Genomic DNA, 16,078 nt, shown 5'->3' with positions numbered 1-16,078 from the left:
AACAGACACATGAGGAAATACTCGCTATCACTAGCCCTTAGAGAAAAGCCAATCAAAACACGAGATATCATCTCACCTTGGCATTACTAGCACGAATCAAAAAAAAACAGAAAATAACACATGTTGGTGAGGCTGTAAGGAGACTGGAACTCTTATGCACTGCTGGTGGGAATGCAAAATGGTATAACCATTTTGGAAAACAATATGGTGCTTCCTCAGAAAGCTAGAAATAGAAATACCATATGATCCAGCAATCCCACTCCTAGGAATATATCCTAGAGAAACAAGAGCCATCACATGAATAGACATATGCCCACCCATGTTCTTCACTGCAGCAATGTTTACAATAGCAAAAAGATGGAAACAACCTAGATGCCCATCAGCAGACGAATGGATAAATAAACTATGGTACATACACACAGTGGAATGTTACGCATGGATAAAGAACAATGATGAATCTGCAAAGCATCTCACAACATGGATGAATCTGGAAGGCATTATGCTGAGTGAAATAAGTCAATCCCAAAAGGGCAAATATTGTATGAGACCACTACTACAAAAACTCATGAAAAGGTTTACATACAAAAGAAACAATCTTTGGTGGTTATGAGGCAGGGGAGGGGTGGAGATGGAAAAACACTAAACAGACAATAGGTAAGTGGTAACTTTGGTGAAGGGTAAGACAGTACACAATACTGGGGAAGTCAGCACAACTTGTTTAGGGTAAGGTCATGGAAGCTCCATAGACAAATCCAAACTCCCTTAGGGAGTGAATTACTGGGCTGAGGGCTGTGGGGACCATGGTCTCAGGGAACATCTAGCTCAACGGGCATAACATAGTTTATAAAGAAAATATTCTACATTCTACTTTGGTGATTAGCATCTGGGGTCTTAAAAGCCTGTGAGAGGCCATCTACGATACTTCAGATGTCTCACCCCTTCAGGAGCAAGGGAAAATGAAGAAAATTAAAGACACAATGAAAAGATTAGTCCAAAGGACTAACAGACCACAACTACCACAGCCTTCACCAGACTGAGTCCAGTACAACTAGATGGTGCCGGCTACCACTACTGACTGCTGTGATAGGGATCACACTGGAGGGTCCTAAACAGAGCTGGAGAACAAAATTATAACTCAAAAAAAGACCAGACTTAGTGACCTGACAGAGACTGGAAAAACTCCAAGATTGTAGCCCCTGGACACCCTTTAGCCCTGTAATGAAGTCACTCTGGAGGTTCACCTTTTAGCGAAAGATTAGACAAACCCATAGGACAAAACGAGACTCGAAGAGCACACCAGCCCAGGGGCAAGGACTAGAAGGCAGGAGGGGCAGGAAAACTGGTAACAGGGAACCCAACGTTGACAAAGGAGAGTACTGACATGTCATGGGGTTGTTAACCAATGTTATAAAACAATATATATACTAATTGTTAAATGAGAAGCTAGTCTGTTCTATAAACCTTCATCTAAAGTTCAGTAAAAGAAAAATTATACAATTATAAAGTACTAGCATTATTATTCTAATAGTTCAAACCTAAAAGCAAACAGTAAGTGTATCTTATATTCTGAACGGTAAAGTTTTTGAAATTCTATACATTTTTGCAGATCAGTTTTTAAGAAAAAATACATTTTAGAGCATATCCATCTTTACATTTAAATGAAAATACTCAATGGCAACTAACAACAACAGTTTAGTAACAATAGCCAAATAAAAACAAGATGCAACTAATAACTATAAGGCATTATAATCAGATTTAGTACTTACCTATACTAGAGGTATAATCAGTGGCTCCAAAGATCAACTCTGGTGCCCTATAGTACCGAGAACAGATATACGAAACATTGGGTTCTCCTCGGACCAGCTGCTTTGCACTAATAAAAAAAAAAATAATAAAAAGCAGAAAATTTTTACACTAAATCTAAACCTTAACAGAACCCACACTGCTATCATTCAAAACACTGAATACTTATCTAAGATTCACATAATTCCAATCATTCAACATATGAAAAAGAAAACATGAACTGTAATTACCTATCTCCAACAAAAAAAATAATTTTATCACATCACTATGGTAAAAAAGATTAGTTTTAAAGAAAGCATTTGTCAACTGTCATGTAAGGCAAAGGAGATAAAAAGTCACAAAAGGTTAAATGCTGAAATTCTTCTGCTCCTCTGTGAACCAAATTCCACCTCCAAAATACAAAGACGAAAGATCAGAAATGTAAGAGGTTCCCTCTCATTAGAAAGCATGATGATTTTCTTGGGTTATAGTATAAGAATGAATACTCCTCATCAAATATACCTGACTAAGAAATTGGTCACCGTCTTACAATTTGACTTTTGACTCAGGATGAATATCCCAAGGCTTATAGATGCAATCTATTTTATTTCTCCACCACCTTAGTCACTTTGTTCATTGTACAGGCATTCATTACCCGATAAATTCCAAAATGGCATGTCCTTTCCTTTAGGGCAGAGATGATTCACAGCCTATGAATCCCAACTCTGCTGTGTTGAGTTTAATTACATGTTCTCTTATTCCAACTCTCCTTCCACAATACTTTGTAGCATGTACTTTAAACATTAGAGTTCATTAAAATTAATTTAATTTGAGATGTCTCTCAAGATAACTAGAAAACCCAATGAAATAAAAAACTGCTGTAGAAGCTAACCATTTTGACATATAATAATAACAAAGCCAAACACAGGAAATAAATATAAGCAACAAAATCAAAACAGTAGAAAAGAAGTGCAAAGAAAAGGAAAGAAAATTGTGAGGTAAAGGTACAGAAAAATCAGAGGAGACAGAGAAAAGCAGTCACAGAACTATCAAACCCAGGCATTCTTTTCTTTCATCTGTTTCTAGTCAATGATGATTCTAATCTTAATCCTTCATCACCAATTTTGAAGGTGGAAGACAGTTTCATTTATAACCATTCCCCAAGTATTGACACACACCAACAATGTCATAAATTAATCAGTATCAATCCCTGTTTTGGCTGCATGAAAATTTAAGACACTTAATTTTCAGCATAACTGACAATCCAAAAAGAGAAAAACTAACAAACAAACCAAACCTACTGCCGTGAGTGGATTCCAACTCATGGCAACCCCATGTATGGCAGAGGTGGCCTGTTCCATAGGATTTTCTTGGCATAATCTTTACAGAAACAGACTGGCAGGCCTTTCTTCTGTGGTGCCTCTGGGTGGGTTCGAACTGCCAATCTTTAGTAGTCGAGCACAAGTTGTTTGCACCACTCAGGGACCTAACTGATAATAACCTTTTTATATTCAAATTATATTGTCAGAAAATTCATATAAAACAAACAGGTAATGTTGGAAACTTCACAACCTGTAGATTTCTTCACTACTTGATGGAGCTACCTTCTTTTTCTTACAAGTGAGGCTGGCTATAACTCTCTGACCCTCTGAGGGTTGAGATATATGCCCCACTGCCCAATACAGTGGTCACATATAGTCTTAGTCTTCCAATAAACTACCCTTCAGGTAAGCCCTGGCCCCGTTTCATCGAGTAAAGAAGCATTAACAAGGGAGTAATACTGCTTATTGTTCAAGTCACCACCAACTGGCACCTAAGAATCTAAAATGTCTCCCAAACCTATCTGACCAAATTAATCTTGTTAAAAACAAAAATAAAAATGCTATCAGAGGGTTTGTAAAAGTGAGCTATTAGCATATAAGTGAAATCCCTCTTCCAAACTGATTAAAACAAAGCGATTTCTATGTTCTAAAAGATTCATGGCAAGTGTTTTGCCACTATGATGAGAAAAGAAAGTGTACTGAACAACTTGGTGTCTTGTAGTCTTTTCACAGTCCTATCAATCAGACACTCAGTGGGGAAGACGCCCCGTAACAATAAAACTGGATCTGATTTGGAAAGTTTGTCCTATAAACAGTAACTAGTATCAGATAGGAGTTTTGATTTAATTTCCTGCACTTTTTCTTATGGTTCAGGAGACAAGTTAATAACCTGCAGAGTAAGTTGGATACTGTGATAGTACTAGTACCAGTACTAAGTGTGCCAGAGTAGAGTTTTCAGTGGCTGATTTTTCATAAGTAGCTAGCCAGGCCTCTCTTCCAAGGAGCCTCTGGGTGGACTTGAACCTTCAACCTTTTGGTTAGCAGCCAAGCGTATTAACTGTTTAATTAGGAAACTGTAAAATGGGGACAGTATGAAAGAGAACACCCTTGTTAGACTAAGTATTTACTCATGACAGAGCAGATGTGCTTGTGTTTTTTTTGTTTTTTGTTTTTTTTTAGGTATCTCTCTCAAGAGACAGCCAATGGAAAGTATTCCTAGTGTTAAGCCCAATGTTTAAACTGTGGGTTGATGTAAAGGTATGACAAACATGGAGGAATACAAGTGTAACAGGTGTGGGTCAATATGTAATGTAGAAAGAGTTGAATGGAAAAATAAGAATTTGTTAGAAGGATGAAAAAATTAAATTTGAGAGAATCCAAGTTATACAGCAATATCTTAGGAACTCAGTGAAGATAGATTACTCTAAGTGATTACGCCAGAGAGGAAGTAGCAGGGCCAATGCCTGAGTTTCATGGAAATACAAGCTTGATTTCATACTGAAAGGTTATAGAGTCACAAGATACTAAACACTATGGAAAAGAAAAGAATGAAATTTTACCATGAATTCACAGTAGATTACCAAGGAATGAGTTTTAAAAAGCCAAAAGTGAGTTGCAATTTGAAGAAAAAAAGGGAGAATAAGAGATTATAGAAGAAAAGGAAGAAAACACTCTTACTAGATTTTTTACTTCATCTCTGAATTGAGTTGAACTCTGAAGTTAAAAGGATACATAGTATGTATAATAATTGATCATTTTTTAAAAATTAATTCTCATTGAAAAAGGAATACCACATAGCAAAAATCCAAACAATACTAAAGTACAATCAATAAAACAGCAAGCTTCCCAACTACACCATAGTACCAAAGTTTCCCTTCCCAGGGGCAATAAATGTTACAAGTTTCTTATGTATCAATCCAGAAATAACTCATGCATATACATGCATATATTTGTACACATACAGCTACACTGTTTGTTTTTAAAACATAAGAGGGAGGCATAAACCAAAAACTGTTGTTCTGGAGTGGATTCCAACTCACAGCAACCCTACAGGACAGAGCAGAACTGCCTCATAGGGTTTCCAAGGCTGTAATCTTTATGGAAGCAGACTGTCACATCCTTCTCCTGTGGAGCAGCTGATGGGTTTGAACCACCAATCTTTTGGTCAGCAGCCGAGCACTTAACCACTGTGCTACCAGGACTAAACATAATCTTGACCTTGCTTTTTTTCATTTAGTATTTCTTAGAACGCATTCCCTTTCAGTTCACAGAGAGCTGCCTCATACATTTTCACAGCTGCATCAATCACATTATTTGTACAGGTACCATAGTTTATCTGGTCATTTTCCTGCTCCTGGACATTTAACAACAACAAAAATGCTGTAGTAAAAATCCATGTATATACACCATTTCATAAATGTGTATTTCTGAGAATAATTCCTAGAAGTGAAACTGTTAACACGAAAGACTATACATCTATAATTCTGACAGAAATTATCAAAACTACCCTCACAAGGAACTACACTAGTTTATACTTCCTCCATGAGGACTAGTGTTTAGACTGACATCATAAAAGGGATACATTTAAAAGAGCATATGGGAGGGGAGGGGAGAGTGGAAACAGCAGAGAGAGAGAAAGACAGCTAGCTTACCTTCCAAAGTCACAGAGTTTTAAGACAGCTGTATCAGGATCCAGTAAGAGGTTCTGTGGTTTAATATCCCGATGGCAGATTCCAAATGAATGGATATAGGCTAAACTTCGGAACAGTTGATACATATACAACTGGAATAGATAGTAAAAATTAATTGAATACTTCCTATCCCAAACAAATCAGAATCCTTAAGCAGTAAATAAAGTAACAGACTTTCAAACCAAACACGAAATGCTGGGGAACATTAGCACTTAGTCAACCTCCCTTTAACATGTAAAATGTTTCATGTCATTTCTATATGAATTCACTATCACTAATGAAAATGTTATTAACCATATATTCTATTTGCACTATCCTTTAAGAACTTAAAAAAAAAAAAGCTTTACAACTTCTTCATCACTCTTCATCTTACTAACATCTCACTACAAGCCTGCGAGATGGTTTTCTGATTTTTAAGTTCATCATTCTACTACATTAGGCTGTTTCATGTAAAAATATTTCCAGTTTTATCTTTAGAATATTTATAATATGTTTCTGAGATGTCAGCTTCAGAGGTAACAGATACAGAGGCCTGGGAAAACTCACAACTGGACTGCAAAAATCTATAATCGATGACCCACCAAGACATCAGTGATGCTGTTAGTAGCATCATCACTCTTCCTATTAATATCCTTCAGAAATAAACAGACTTTAAAATGTCATTAAAAACACATGCCTAGCTGATTACTGGTATCACCTTAGATTTTTTCAATTTTATTACAGAAAAAGATACACTGAGAAATTCGTGTGTGTGGAAGACAGAATCAGATTCTTGACTGAGGAAGAGAAGGACTTTATGGAGAAAGTGAGTATACTTTGTTTCCCAAAGTCAGTGCTGTGGTTCACTTTAAACTTTTTCTAACTATTCACTTTCTGACCTCTACCTCAAAGTAACACACCACGGAAATAATTTTTGACATGATGCAAACCAAAGACGCCACTGTCTTGGTAAAAAACAAACAAAAAAGTTAGTTAAAGGTCAGTGGCATATGACATCGTCTTTAAAGGCTACAGTTAAGGCTTAGGTGAAAGTGAACATGAAACCTACTGTCCTTCAAAGAGGCATGATGAAAACTACGGACAGTAAGTTGGATTTCAGTGCATCCTAAATGCTAAACTAAAGCTGGAAAATTAAGCCTTCTATAAAATGAAGCATGTTGTAAAACTGGAGAGACCTTCAGTAAGATCAGCAGTTTGTCACAAGTTAGAATTAAGGCAGTTAGGTATCCTTACATAAAATTTTTTAAGAACTTCATTATTCTATTATCGTATTATTGTTCACAGAATCAATCTACAAGTCCTAAAGCTTACTCTGAGAGCTTACTCTAATTCATTACCACTAAGAAAATGATCTCCCATAATAAACATGAGTTGACAGGCATTCATCTACTAAAGGAGAGATTTTACTAATTCTGTTAGGATATTAATGTCTAAGCCAGCAACAATCAATGGGGGGAAAGGAGTTTTCTTTATTAAAAATGCTAAAGTGATAATGAAAGAAAGAAAAAAGCATACAAACAAGAAAAAAATTGCTCAAATGTTTAAAAATGAGGTTAATTTTAAGATGCAATTTTACTGTATTCTTTTATCTGAAAGATCTACTATATCTCCGTTTTCTTTATCTTTTGGAAAGTCCAGATAAAGGATGAAATATGCAATTTTAAGTTTCATTTTTTATCTTCACTCTGTAAAAGTACAGAGAGGTTTTCTACACTAGAAAGAACAATAATAAGAAAAACAACTTACCCTGTGCCAGGCACTATTTCAAGTGCTTTGCATGTATTATCTCATTTAATCCTCATAATAACCCTATGAGATGGGTACTATTATTATTTCCATTTTACATGTACAGTAACCTAGGCACAGAGAGGAGCCCTGGTGGCGTAGTGGTTAAGAGCTCAGCTGCTAACCAAAAGGTTGGCACCTAACAACAACAACAAGGCACAGAGAAGGTAAGCAACTGGCCCAGTATCAGACACTCAGTATTCTATAGCAGCTTGGGTAAGTACTATGGCTTTAATTATGATTTCTTTATTTTGTCCTATTTTTATTCTATTAAATAAATGTACAAAATTTTAATCACTAAATAGCTTGCCCACTAAGTAAAAGACTAGAATGATAAACTCTTCGAAACTCAAAGATATTTAACACAATTTGAAATTCAACTGATTTATTTAACATGTAGTAACTGACAAACCAAGTGGGTTTCCACCCATTTGTTCAACTCTTGCAACCACTGATATACACACTAATCCTCATTTTCACAGAAGAGGAAATAAAGGTTAAGAGAATGAGACTAAGGAATCTGATCAGAGTTACAAAGTTATCAAATCTAACTCAAATCCAATCCCCTTTCCTCTCTGCTACAACATGTTTCAAACAAACAACAGAATGACAATCTTATTTATGATTCACAAAAACGTACTCAGTGCTCTCGTGTACTTAGACCTGGTCCTTTAACATATCTTTTCAATTAAAAAGATCTAAGTTAGGCATTTGTTTTAGAGTTGCATTTTAAAACCCACTTACCTTTTTGAAAGATACTCATCAAAGAAAGCAAAGATGCTCAAAACCTTTTTAATCTATATATTAACCACCAAATACAATGTAACCAGTAGTACAAAAGGGGTGAAGAAACAGGTTTGAAGCAATAAGGCCATAGAACATTCTCAATCCTCCCTGGAAAAAGTGAAAGTCAATCACAAAACAAGAAATATATTTGCCATTCTGCTAATGTGTATGCCAAACAAATCCTTATTAGATGATGCAGTCCATGAAGGTAAGAGCTATATGTATTTATCATTTTTATTTCCATCTCTCAATTCAAGTATTTTTCACATAATAGCATTACAATAAAACTATGTAGAACGAATAAGTGAACGGTTTCCTGTTGTTGTTAGTTGCTGTCCAGTCGATTCCGATTCATGGCAACCCCATCTGTTGCAGAGTAGAACTGCTCCCTATGGGTTTTCAAAGCTGTGACCTTTTGGAAGCAGATCTCCAGGTCTGTTTTCTCTGGCACCTCTGGGTGGGTTCTAATGGCCTATCTTTCAGGTAGTAGTTGAGTGCTTAACCATTTGCATCACCCAGAGAATCCTTAAGTGAATGAGAGTAACTCATAACTCATCAGTTCCAGACATTATTTTTATCTCTTTAGACCTTTAAACTTAAGAATAGATCTGTGTCACCAAAGAAAAATGCCTAAGGCCAATAGCTCTGCCTCTGGAAGGACAATAGCTATTTAAAGGAATCATTCATCTACCCAGAACGGGCTGAAGGGTATTGTGATAATCTTTTTTAAAAGAATCCCTATCTTTTATACATATATATTGAAACACTTACAGATAAAAAAAATAATATCTGGAGTTTGCTTCAAAATAAGCATAGGGAATAGAGAGCAGGGGGTTGTTGTGTTGTTGCTGGGTGCTGTCTAGTTGGTTCTGACTCACAGCAACCCTATGTACAACACAATAAAACACTGCCCGGTCCTGTGCATCCTCATCATCGTTACGCTTGAGCTCATTGTTGCAGCCACTGTGTCAATCCATCTCACTGCCAGTCTTCCTTTTTTTCGCCGACCTTCTGCTTCACCAAGCATGATGTCCTTCTCCAGGGACTGGTCCCTCCTGATAACATATCCAAAGTATGTGAGATGAAGTCTCACCAGCATTGCTTTTAAGAAGCATTCTGGCTGTACGTCTTCCAAGACAGATTTGTTCATTCTTTTGACAGTCCATGGTACATTCAATATTCTTCGCCAACACCACAATTCAAAGGCATCAATTCTTCCTCGGTCTTCTTTACTCGGTGTTCAACTTTCACATGTATATGAGGCAAATTAAAACACCAAGGCTTACGTTAGGCACACCTTAGTCCTTAAAGTGACACCTTTACTTTTTAACACTTTAAAGAGGTCTTTTGCAGCATATTTGCCCAATGCAACACGTGGTTTGATTTCTTGACTGCTGCTTCCATGGGTATTGATCGTGGATCCAAGTAAAATGAAATCCTTGACAACTTCAATCTTTTCTCCGTTTATCATGTAATTTATTTATTTGAAATTATTTGAAATTTTCAATAATAAAAACAAATGTTTAGGGTAACTAAAGAAAGGTCCTGAAATAAGCAAATTTTCTGCAGATACTGTTGTGTGCCATGGAGTCAATTCTAACTTATAGCGACCCTACAGAACAGAGTAAATAAAACTACCCCATAGGGTTTCCTAGGCTGAATGAAATCTTCACGGGAGCAGTTCACAAGGTCTTTTCTCCCTCAGAGTGGCTGGGGGGTTTGAACAGCTGACCTTTCATTTAGCAGCCGAGCACTTAAACATTGTGCCACCTGGGCTGCTTACAGACAGATACACTAAAAGAAAATAATTTGGCACATTTTCTGTTAAAAAAAAATAGGTATTGCGGAGCAAAGGAGATGAAGAACACCAAAGACACAAGGAAAATATTAGCCCAAGAGACAGAAAGGGCCACATAAACCAGAGACTCCATCAGCCTGAAACCAGAATAACTACATGGTGCCCAGCTACCACCAATGACCACCCTGACAGGGAACACAACAGAGAGTCCTTGACAGAGCAGGAGAAAAGGGGGGTATAGAAATCCAATTCCTTTCTGACCAGACTTAATGGTTTGATTGAGACTGGAGGGACCCCAGAAGACATGGCCCCCAGACTCTCTGTTAGCCCAAAACTAAAACCACTCCTGAGGTCAACTCTTCAGACAAAAATTAGACTGGACTATGGGACATAAAATGACACTTGCGAAGAGTGTGCTTCTTAGCTCAGGTAGATACATGAGTCTAAATGGGCAGCTCCTGTCAGGAGGTGAGATGAGAAGGCAGAGAGGGTAAGGAGCTGGTTGAATGGAAACAGCAAATCCGGGCTGCAAATGAGGAGTGTGCTGTCACAGTTTAGGGAGAGCAATGAGGGTCACATAACAATGTGTGTATAAACTTTTGTAAGAGAAACTAATTTGAATTGTAAACTTTCACTTAAAGCACAATTTAAAAAAAAGAAAAAAGTATTGCTTTGCTAGGAATCAATATAGATCTGCTAATAAGTAAATGGAGCCCTGGTGGTTAAGTGCTGGGCTAATAACTGAAAGGTAGGTGGTTTGAACCCACTAGCTGCTTCTCAGGAGAAAGATGTGGCAGTCTGCTTCCATAAAGATTTGCAACCTTGGAAACCCTACAGGGCAGTTCTACTCTGTCCTATAGGGTCACTATGAGTTGGAATTGACTTCATGGCGATGGGTTTGGTTTTTTATTTTTTAATAGGTAAATAAATTTGGAGGGTAGATTCAAGAGAGATGCTACTATACTCCTCTTTTTTCCAAGGATATGTTGCCAATTCAAATGAATATGACATAATTAATGTCACTGAACTGCACTGTTACCTATATATTTACTATAATAAAATAAAAAAAGAATATAAATTTCCAGCTGCTTAACCACTTTTATAACACCTACATTTTGTCTGTTTTAGAGTTAATTGTGTCATTTTTTTCTTCTTACTAGAGAAGGAATGGAGCCCTGGTGGTACAGTGGTTAAAGTGCTTGGCTGCTAAACAAAAGGTTGGTGGTTTGAACCCACCAGCTGCTCCGCAGGAGAAAGATGTGGCAGTCTGCTTCTGTAAAGATTCACAGCCTTAGAAATCCTATAGGGCAGTTCTACTCTGTTCTATAGGGTCAATATGAGTTCGAATCAATGGCATTGGGTTTGGTTTTTTTTAGAGAAGGAATAAAATATTTTATTAGGCTTCAGATTATTCTGCAATCATTTAGCATTCATTTGCTGAATTAAAGAGGTAGGGGGAAAAATCGCCCAATCACTGTGTACTCTTATTGAATGTGCACAGCACGTCACTTTTTAATATAGTGTTAAGGGTTTCTATTAATTTTACTTTACAGTCCACAAAGTATTTTCTCAGATGTTAACCTCATCTTACACACCAACAATGTTATACTCTGGGTAAAAAAGAAATAAGTACAATTTTATCAACATGGAACCTAAGTACAGAATGGACTGGTGACTTGCCCAAAACATATAATTAAGTAGTAAAGTTACGTCTCAAAGCTAGAGCTTCAGGGTCCAAATCTAGGGTTCCTTCTTTTTCATAAACGTGCCACTGCTCTGCACTGGAACCAATAAGAGCCACAGGGTAGACCTTCACCATCACCATTCTGAAGTAAGCTCAAAAGTTTACTCCAGACGTAGTGAGTCCAAAGAAACACACTGCTGTCCTGTTATCTAGAACTGGATTTGCTATTCTAAAACCAGAATAAAGGACTGAGGCAAATTTAGAGGAAAAACTGTGTCATTTAGTTCTTACTATCATCAATTTGGAGTCCTAGTGGCACAGTGGTTAAGAGCTCGGCTGCTAGCCAAAAGGTCAGAAGTTTGGATCCAACAGCCACTCCTTGGAAACCCCATGAAGCAGTTCTACTCTGTCCTATAGGGTTGCTATGAGTCGAAATCGACTCCATGGCAACAGGTTTGGTTTTTGGTTTAGTATCATCAATTTTCTCATAGCCTCAAGCAATTTTTGATAAGCCCAAATAGAAGGTGGCATAGTAGTTAAGAGCCCGGCTGCTAACCAAAAGGTCAGCAGTTCGAATCCACTGGCTGCTCTCTGGAAACCCTATGGGGCAGTTCTACTCTGACTATAGGATCATTATGAGTCGGGATAGACTCACTGGCAACGGGTTTTTTTTAAATCAGATTTTAACTCTTAGCATTGACTTCAACAGAAATCCTGGACTACTTGCCAGAACAGTCTAGCTATCAAAGTTCTAAAAGAACTTCTATTATTAATGTTCTTGCTTTGGTACTCATTTTATTATTGTGAAGTTTAAATACTCTATTAAGTAAAACTTCAAGACTCTGACCTGAAAACACTTAGAGTCAATACCATTTTATTTTCTATAAAGGGTAAAATACAAAAATTAAAAAGAGTTAACGAGTACCATAAATATGTATTTAAACATTTGAACTTTCAAACTTACTCCTAGTTAATTTTCACAATGTCATAATTAATAAAACAAAAATGTTTCTAATCATCTACCACAACTTTTATCAGAATTATGCTGGATAAATTCCTAGCCACTCTGCCATGAGTTCTAGCAAATAAACAAAATGGCATGGATATTATGTACCAAAAATTAAACAGCATCTTGATAGTCTGTGTATATTTAAAATTACTAAAGGCTTTAACTTCAGCTACAGAAGCAATGAACATCTATAAATGGAATTTAAACACTGAATTTGATCATATTTATAACTATATTTAATAATGATATATACCTATTTGAGTCTGTGATGTGATAAAAGTCATATCAGAAATTAAATTTAAAAGTGCTATGCCTAGCAGAATTAAAATCCATAATTATGTATGAAAAAATTCACTGCAATTTACCATAAAGCTGAAAAAAACCTGTTGCCGTTGCGCCGACTGATTCATAGCGACCCTAAAACTGCCTCATAAGGTTTCCAAGGAGCTGCTGGTGGATTCGAACTGCTTACCTTTTGGTTAGCAGCCGAGCTCTTAACCACTGTGCCACCAGGGCCCCATAAAGATGAAAAGCATCTTTAATACCTGCATCATGAAAGTTTAAGATGAAAGCCTCACATGTTAAAACTGTAGAAGAATTTAATGAAGCTCTAATAATACTTTGCAGTTTCTCCGTCAGTATTATATGTGATGTGATAATATAGTTTAAAAGCACCCAGCACTCTCCCTAGCTTTTCAAAATGGGAAATGACTCCATTTTTACATACCTTGACATAGATCACTGGAAGCGTCTGTTTGGCTCGACTATAGTGTCTGGCAACTCTGTATACTGTTTCCGGAACATAGTCCAGCACCAGATTAAGATAGACCTCATCTTTCTGAAAGTGTTAAAAAAAAAAAAAAGATTAGAAATTAGTTTTTAAATGTTCAAATTACAGTCAACTCTATAAATTTACTTATTCAGATGTTAAAAGATTCGTGTTCAATTTTAATTATACAAAATTAATTCAGAGTACAACCATAATAGTAAAAACAAGTATACTATACCTTCTTACTAATAATTCCAAGGAAAAACTACAGCCATTTCCATACTGTTACAATTCTCAATCATATTTAAATGATTATTTTGGTTACCATGACTTTTAAGAATATATTACCTGTCACAAAATTTCATACTAGAAAGTCTTAGAATCAATGTTCTATATCCTAACAGGAAAGGTGGCACAATAGTACAGAGTATTGAATTGAGAGTTAAGAAAGCTGTATCTCTATCTAGACCAAGCTGTGCTGCTAACTGCTGTGCACCAAGTCACTTCATCTCTCTGGGCGTCAGTTTCCTCAACTACAGTATGAAAGGCTGCACTACCTAGATAATCTTCAAAATTGCTCTCAGCTCTACAAAAGGATTCTGTTTACGAGAAAGTGTGCAATTAGTCGAACAACCACTCGTATTCCATAATTAATTGAAATAAGGCAGTGAGTTCCCATATTCACAAACTTTTTGAGGTGTTCTGTTTGAACATCCATTCTCAGCAGCATAAGACATCAATCCAAGAACAGTGGAGAGAAAGAAGGGAATTCCAACTAAATACCAAGTGGAGAAGAGGAATAGAGTGTGACCCTTATCCTGTTCGGAAATCCTGGTGGCGGAGTGGTTAAGAGTTCAGCTGCTAACCAAAAGGTCGGCAGTTCGAATCCAACAGCTGCTCCTTGGAAACGCTATGGAGCATTTCTACTCTGTCCTATACGGTTGCTATGAGTCAGAATCGACTTGATGGTAATGGGTTTTTGGTTTTTCCTACCCTGTTCATGTGAACAATATCAGACAAGTAAATCGAAGCAGAAAAAAAAGCTGTGAATCACTGTGTTCGCGGTCTAGGGCTGGCTACTGAGTGGGGAAATCTGCAGGTAAAGAACTTTGTCTTCCCAATTTGAAATCATCTTAGCTACCAAAGTGAAGTGGAGAATTTAAATGGTCAGCATTTACTGAACACTTTCTAAATGCCAGCTGCCACTGCAGAGGAAGTAAGTGTGCAGGTATAAAAGAGATGACATCTGAACTGAGTTTGAAAGGAGCCTAACAGACGGGGAGAAAACTATATTCAAGAAGTGGGGTCATAGAGTGCAGCAGGGCTCAGGAAACAGTTTAGTGAGACAGCACGGCAATGATCCTACTACCTTTTCACTATCCCTCGGCCCTTCATGTATCCAGCTACAATTTGGTATGCTATCCTTGCTCTCTTAACCATTGGAGGCTTCCAGGACTCAGTCTTAAGACCTCTTCTGTTCTTTATCTAAACTCGTTACTTTGATGGCCTCATCAAGTCTAATGGCTAAATACTACTCATACACTGATGACTCCCAAATTTATACATATAGCCTGGACCTCTTAACTCCAGACTATTATATCCAAGTTTAACAGGCATCTCAAGCTTAACATTTTCAAAACTAACCACCAGGCTTCCAGGCAACATGGCGCTACAGTCAGAAGCACCATGCTGTCCCTCCACAGCAAAGATCAGAAAAACTAAGTCAAACAGAGTCACACATCAATCCTGAAATCCTAAGCATCAAATGAAGAGATAAAGAACTCAGCCAAGCACTGAATGGAATAAAAAACTGACCAAAAACAGAGAGCGAGGAGCAATACATGCAGAGGTCCCCTATCAGCTACCGCAGCATGGATCTGCCATCTTGGACTCCTATCAGAGATCACTGAACAGGAGGTATGAGAAAGCAGCTTCATGGAGCTACAGCAGGAGACAGAACAACCAGTAACCAGCGATATAGGCTTTCCCACCCCCCACCCTTCTTCACCCCCACTTAGCCTCCTCTGCTTCCTACAGCCACAGTCTCTTGGACAGGAAACACCCCGGTGTCGCGTGTACTCTACCCACCCACACTGGCCGACTCCCTGAGTGCCTTTTGTTAGCTGCTGGTGTTGCTTCTTTGCCCAGCTTCTTCAGATTTTTTCGTTCTCTCTCCCTCCTTTCTCTCAAATACCTGGCTCTGTGTACCATCTTTGCTTCTTCCTGAAAGGCTGCAAAACACTGACTGGCTATGAAACTGCTTCCCGGTCCGGGCCACCATGCTGGTAGGACCCCCCGGGTTTTTTTGTTTGTTTGCTCTGATTTGCTCTGTTTTGATTTGTTTGTTTTCTTTTTCTTTTCTCGGCTTGGGAGTCCCTTCTAACCAGGCAGTACCGAGCGGCTTCGAAGCTACTCCCTTACTTTGCACAGACGCACAGGGACATCCCTGGGGG

General features: G+C 37.6%; 1 protein-coding gene across 4 annotated transcripts in view; it reads right to left on the bottom strand.

Annotated features, from left to right (window-relative positions):
* Positions 1–16,078, bottom strand: part of GSK3B (glycogen synthase kinase 3 beta) — a 301,800-nt gene that overhangs the window by 101,796 nt on the left and 183,926 nt on the right. For all 4 annotated transcript variants that reach the window (XM_004373653.1, XM_004373652.1, XM_023728841.1 and 1 more), the window contains 3 exons: positions 13,584–13,694; positions 5,756–5,886; positions 1,767–1,873 (listed from right to left, as the gene is read on the bottom strand). In XM_004373653.1, coding sequence (XP_004373710.1) covers positions 1,767–1,873; positions 5,756–5,886; positions 13,584–13,694 — 349 coding nt within the window. The remainder of the gene's footprint in view (positions 1–1,766; positions 1,874–5,755; positions 5,887–13,583; positions 13,695–16,078) is intronic.

Source organism: Trichechus manatus, unplaced genomic scaffold (genome assembly GCF_000243295.1).
Source record: "Trichechus manatus latirostris isolate Lorelei unplaced genomic scaffold, TriManLat1.0 scaffold00026, whole genome shotgun sequence".
Taxonomy (NCBI): Eukaryota; Metazoa; Chordata; class Mammalia; order Sirenia; family Trichechidae; genus Trichechus; species Trichechus manatus.
Note: the sequence above shows the minus strand (reverse complement) of the source record. Positions and strands in the feature narration are given on the sequence as shown.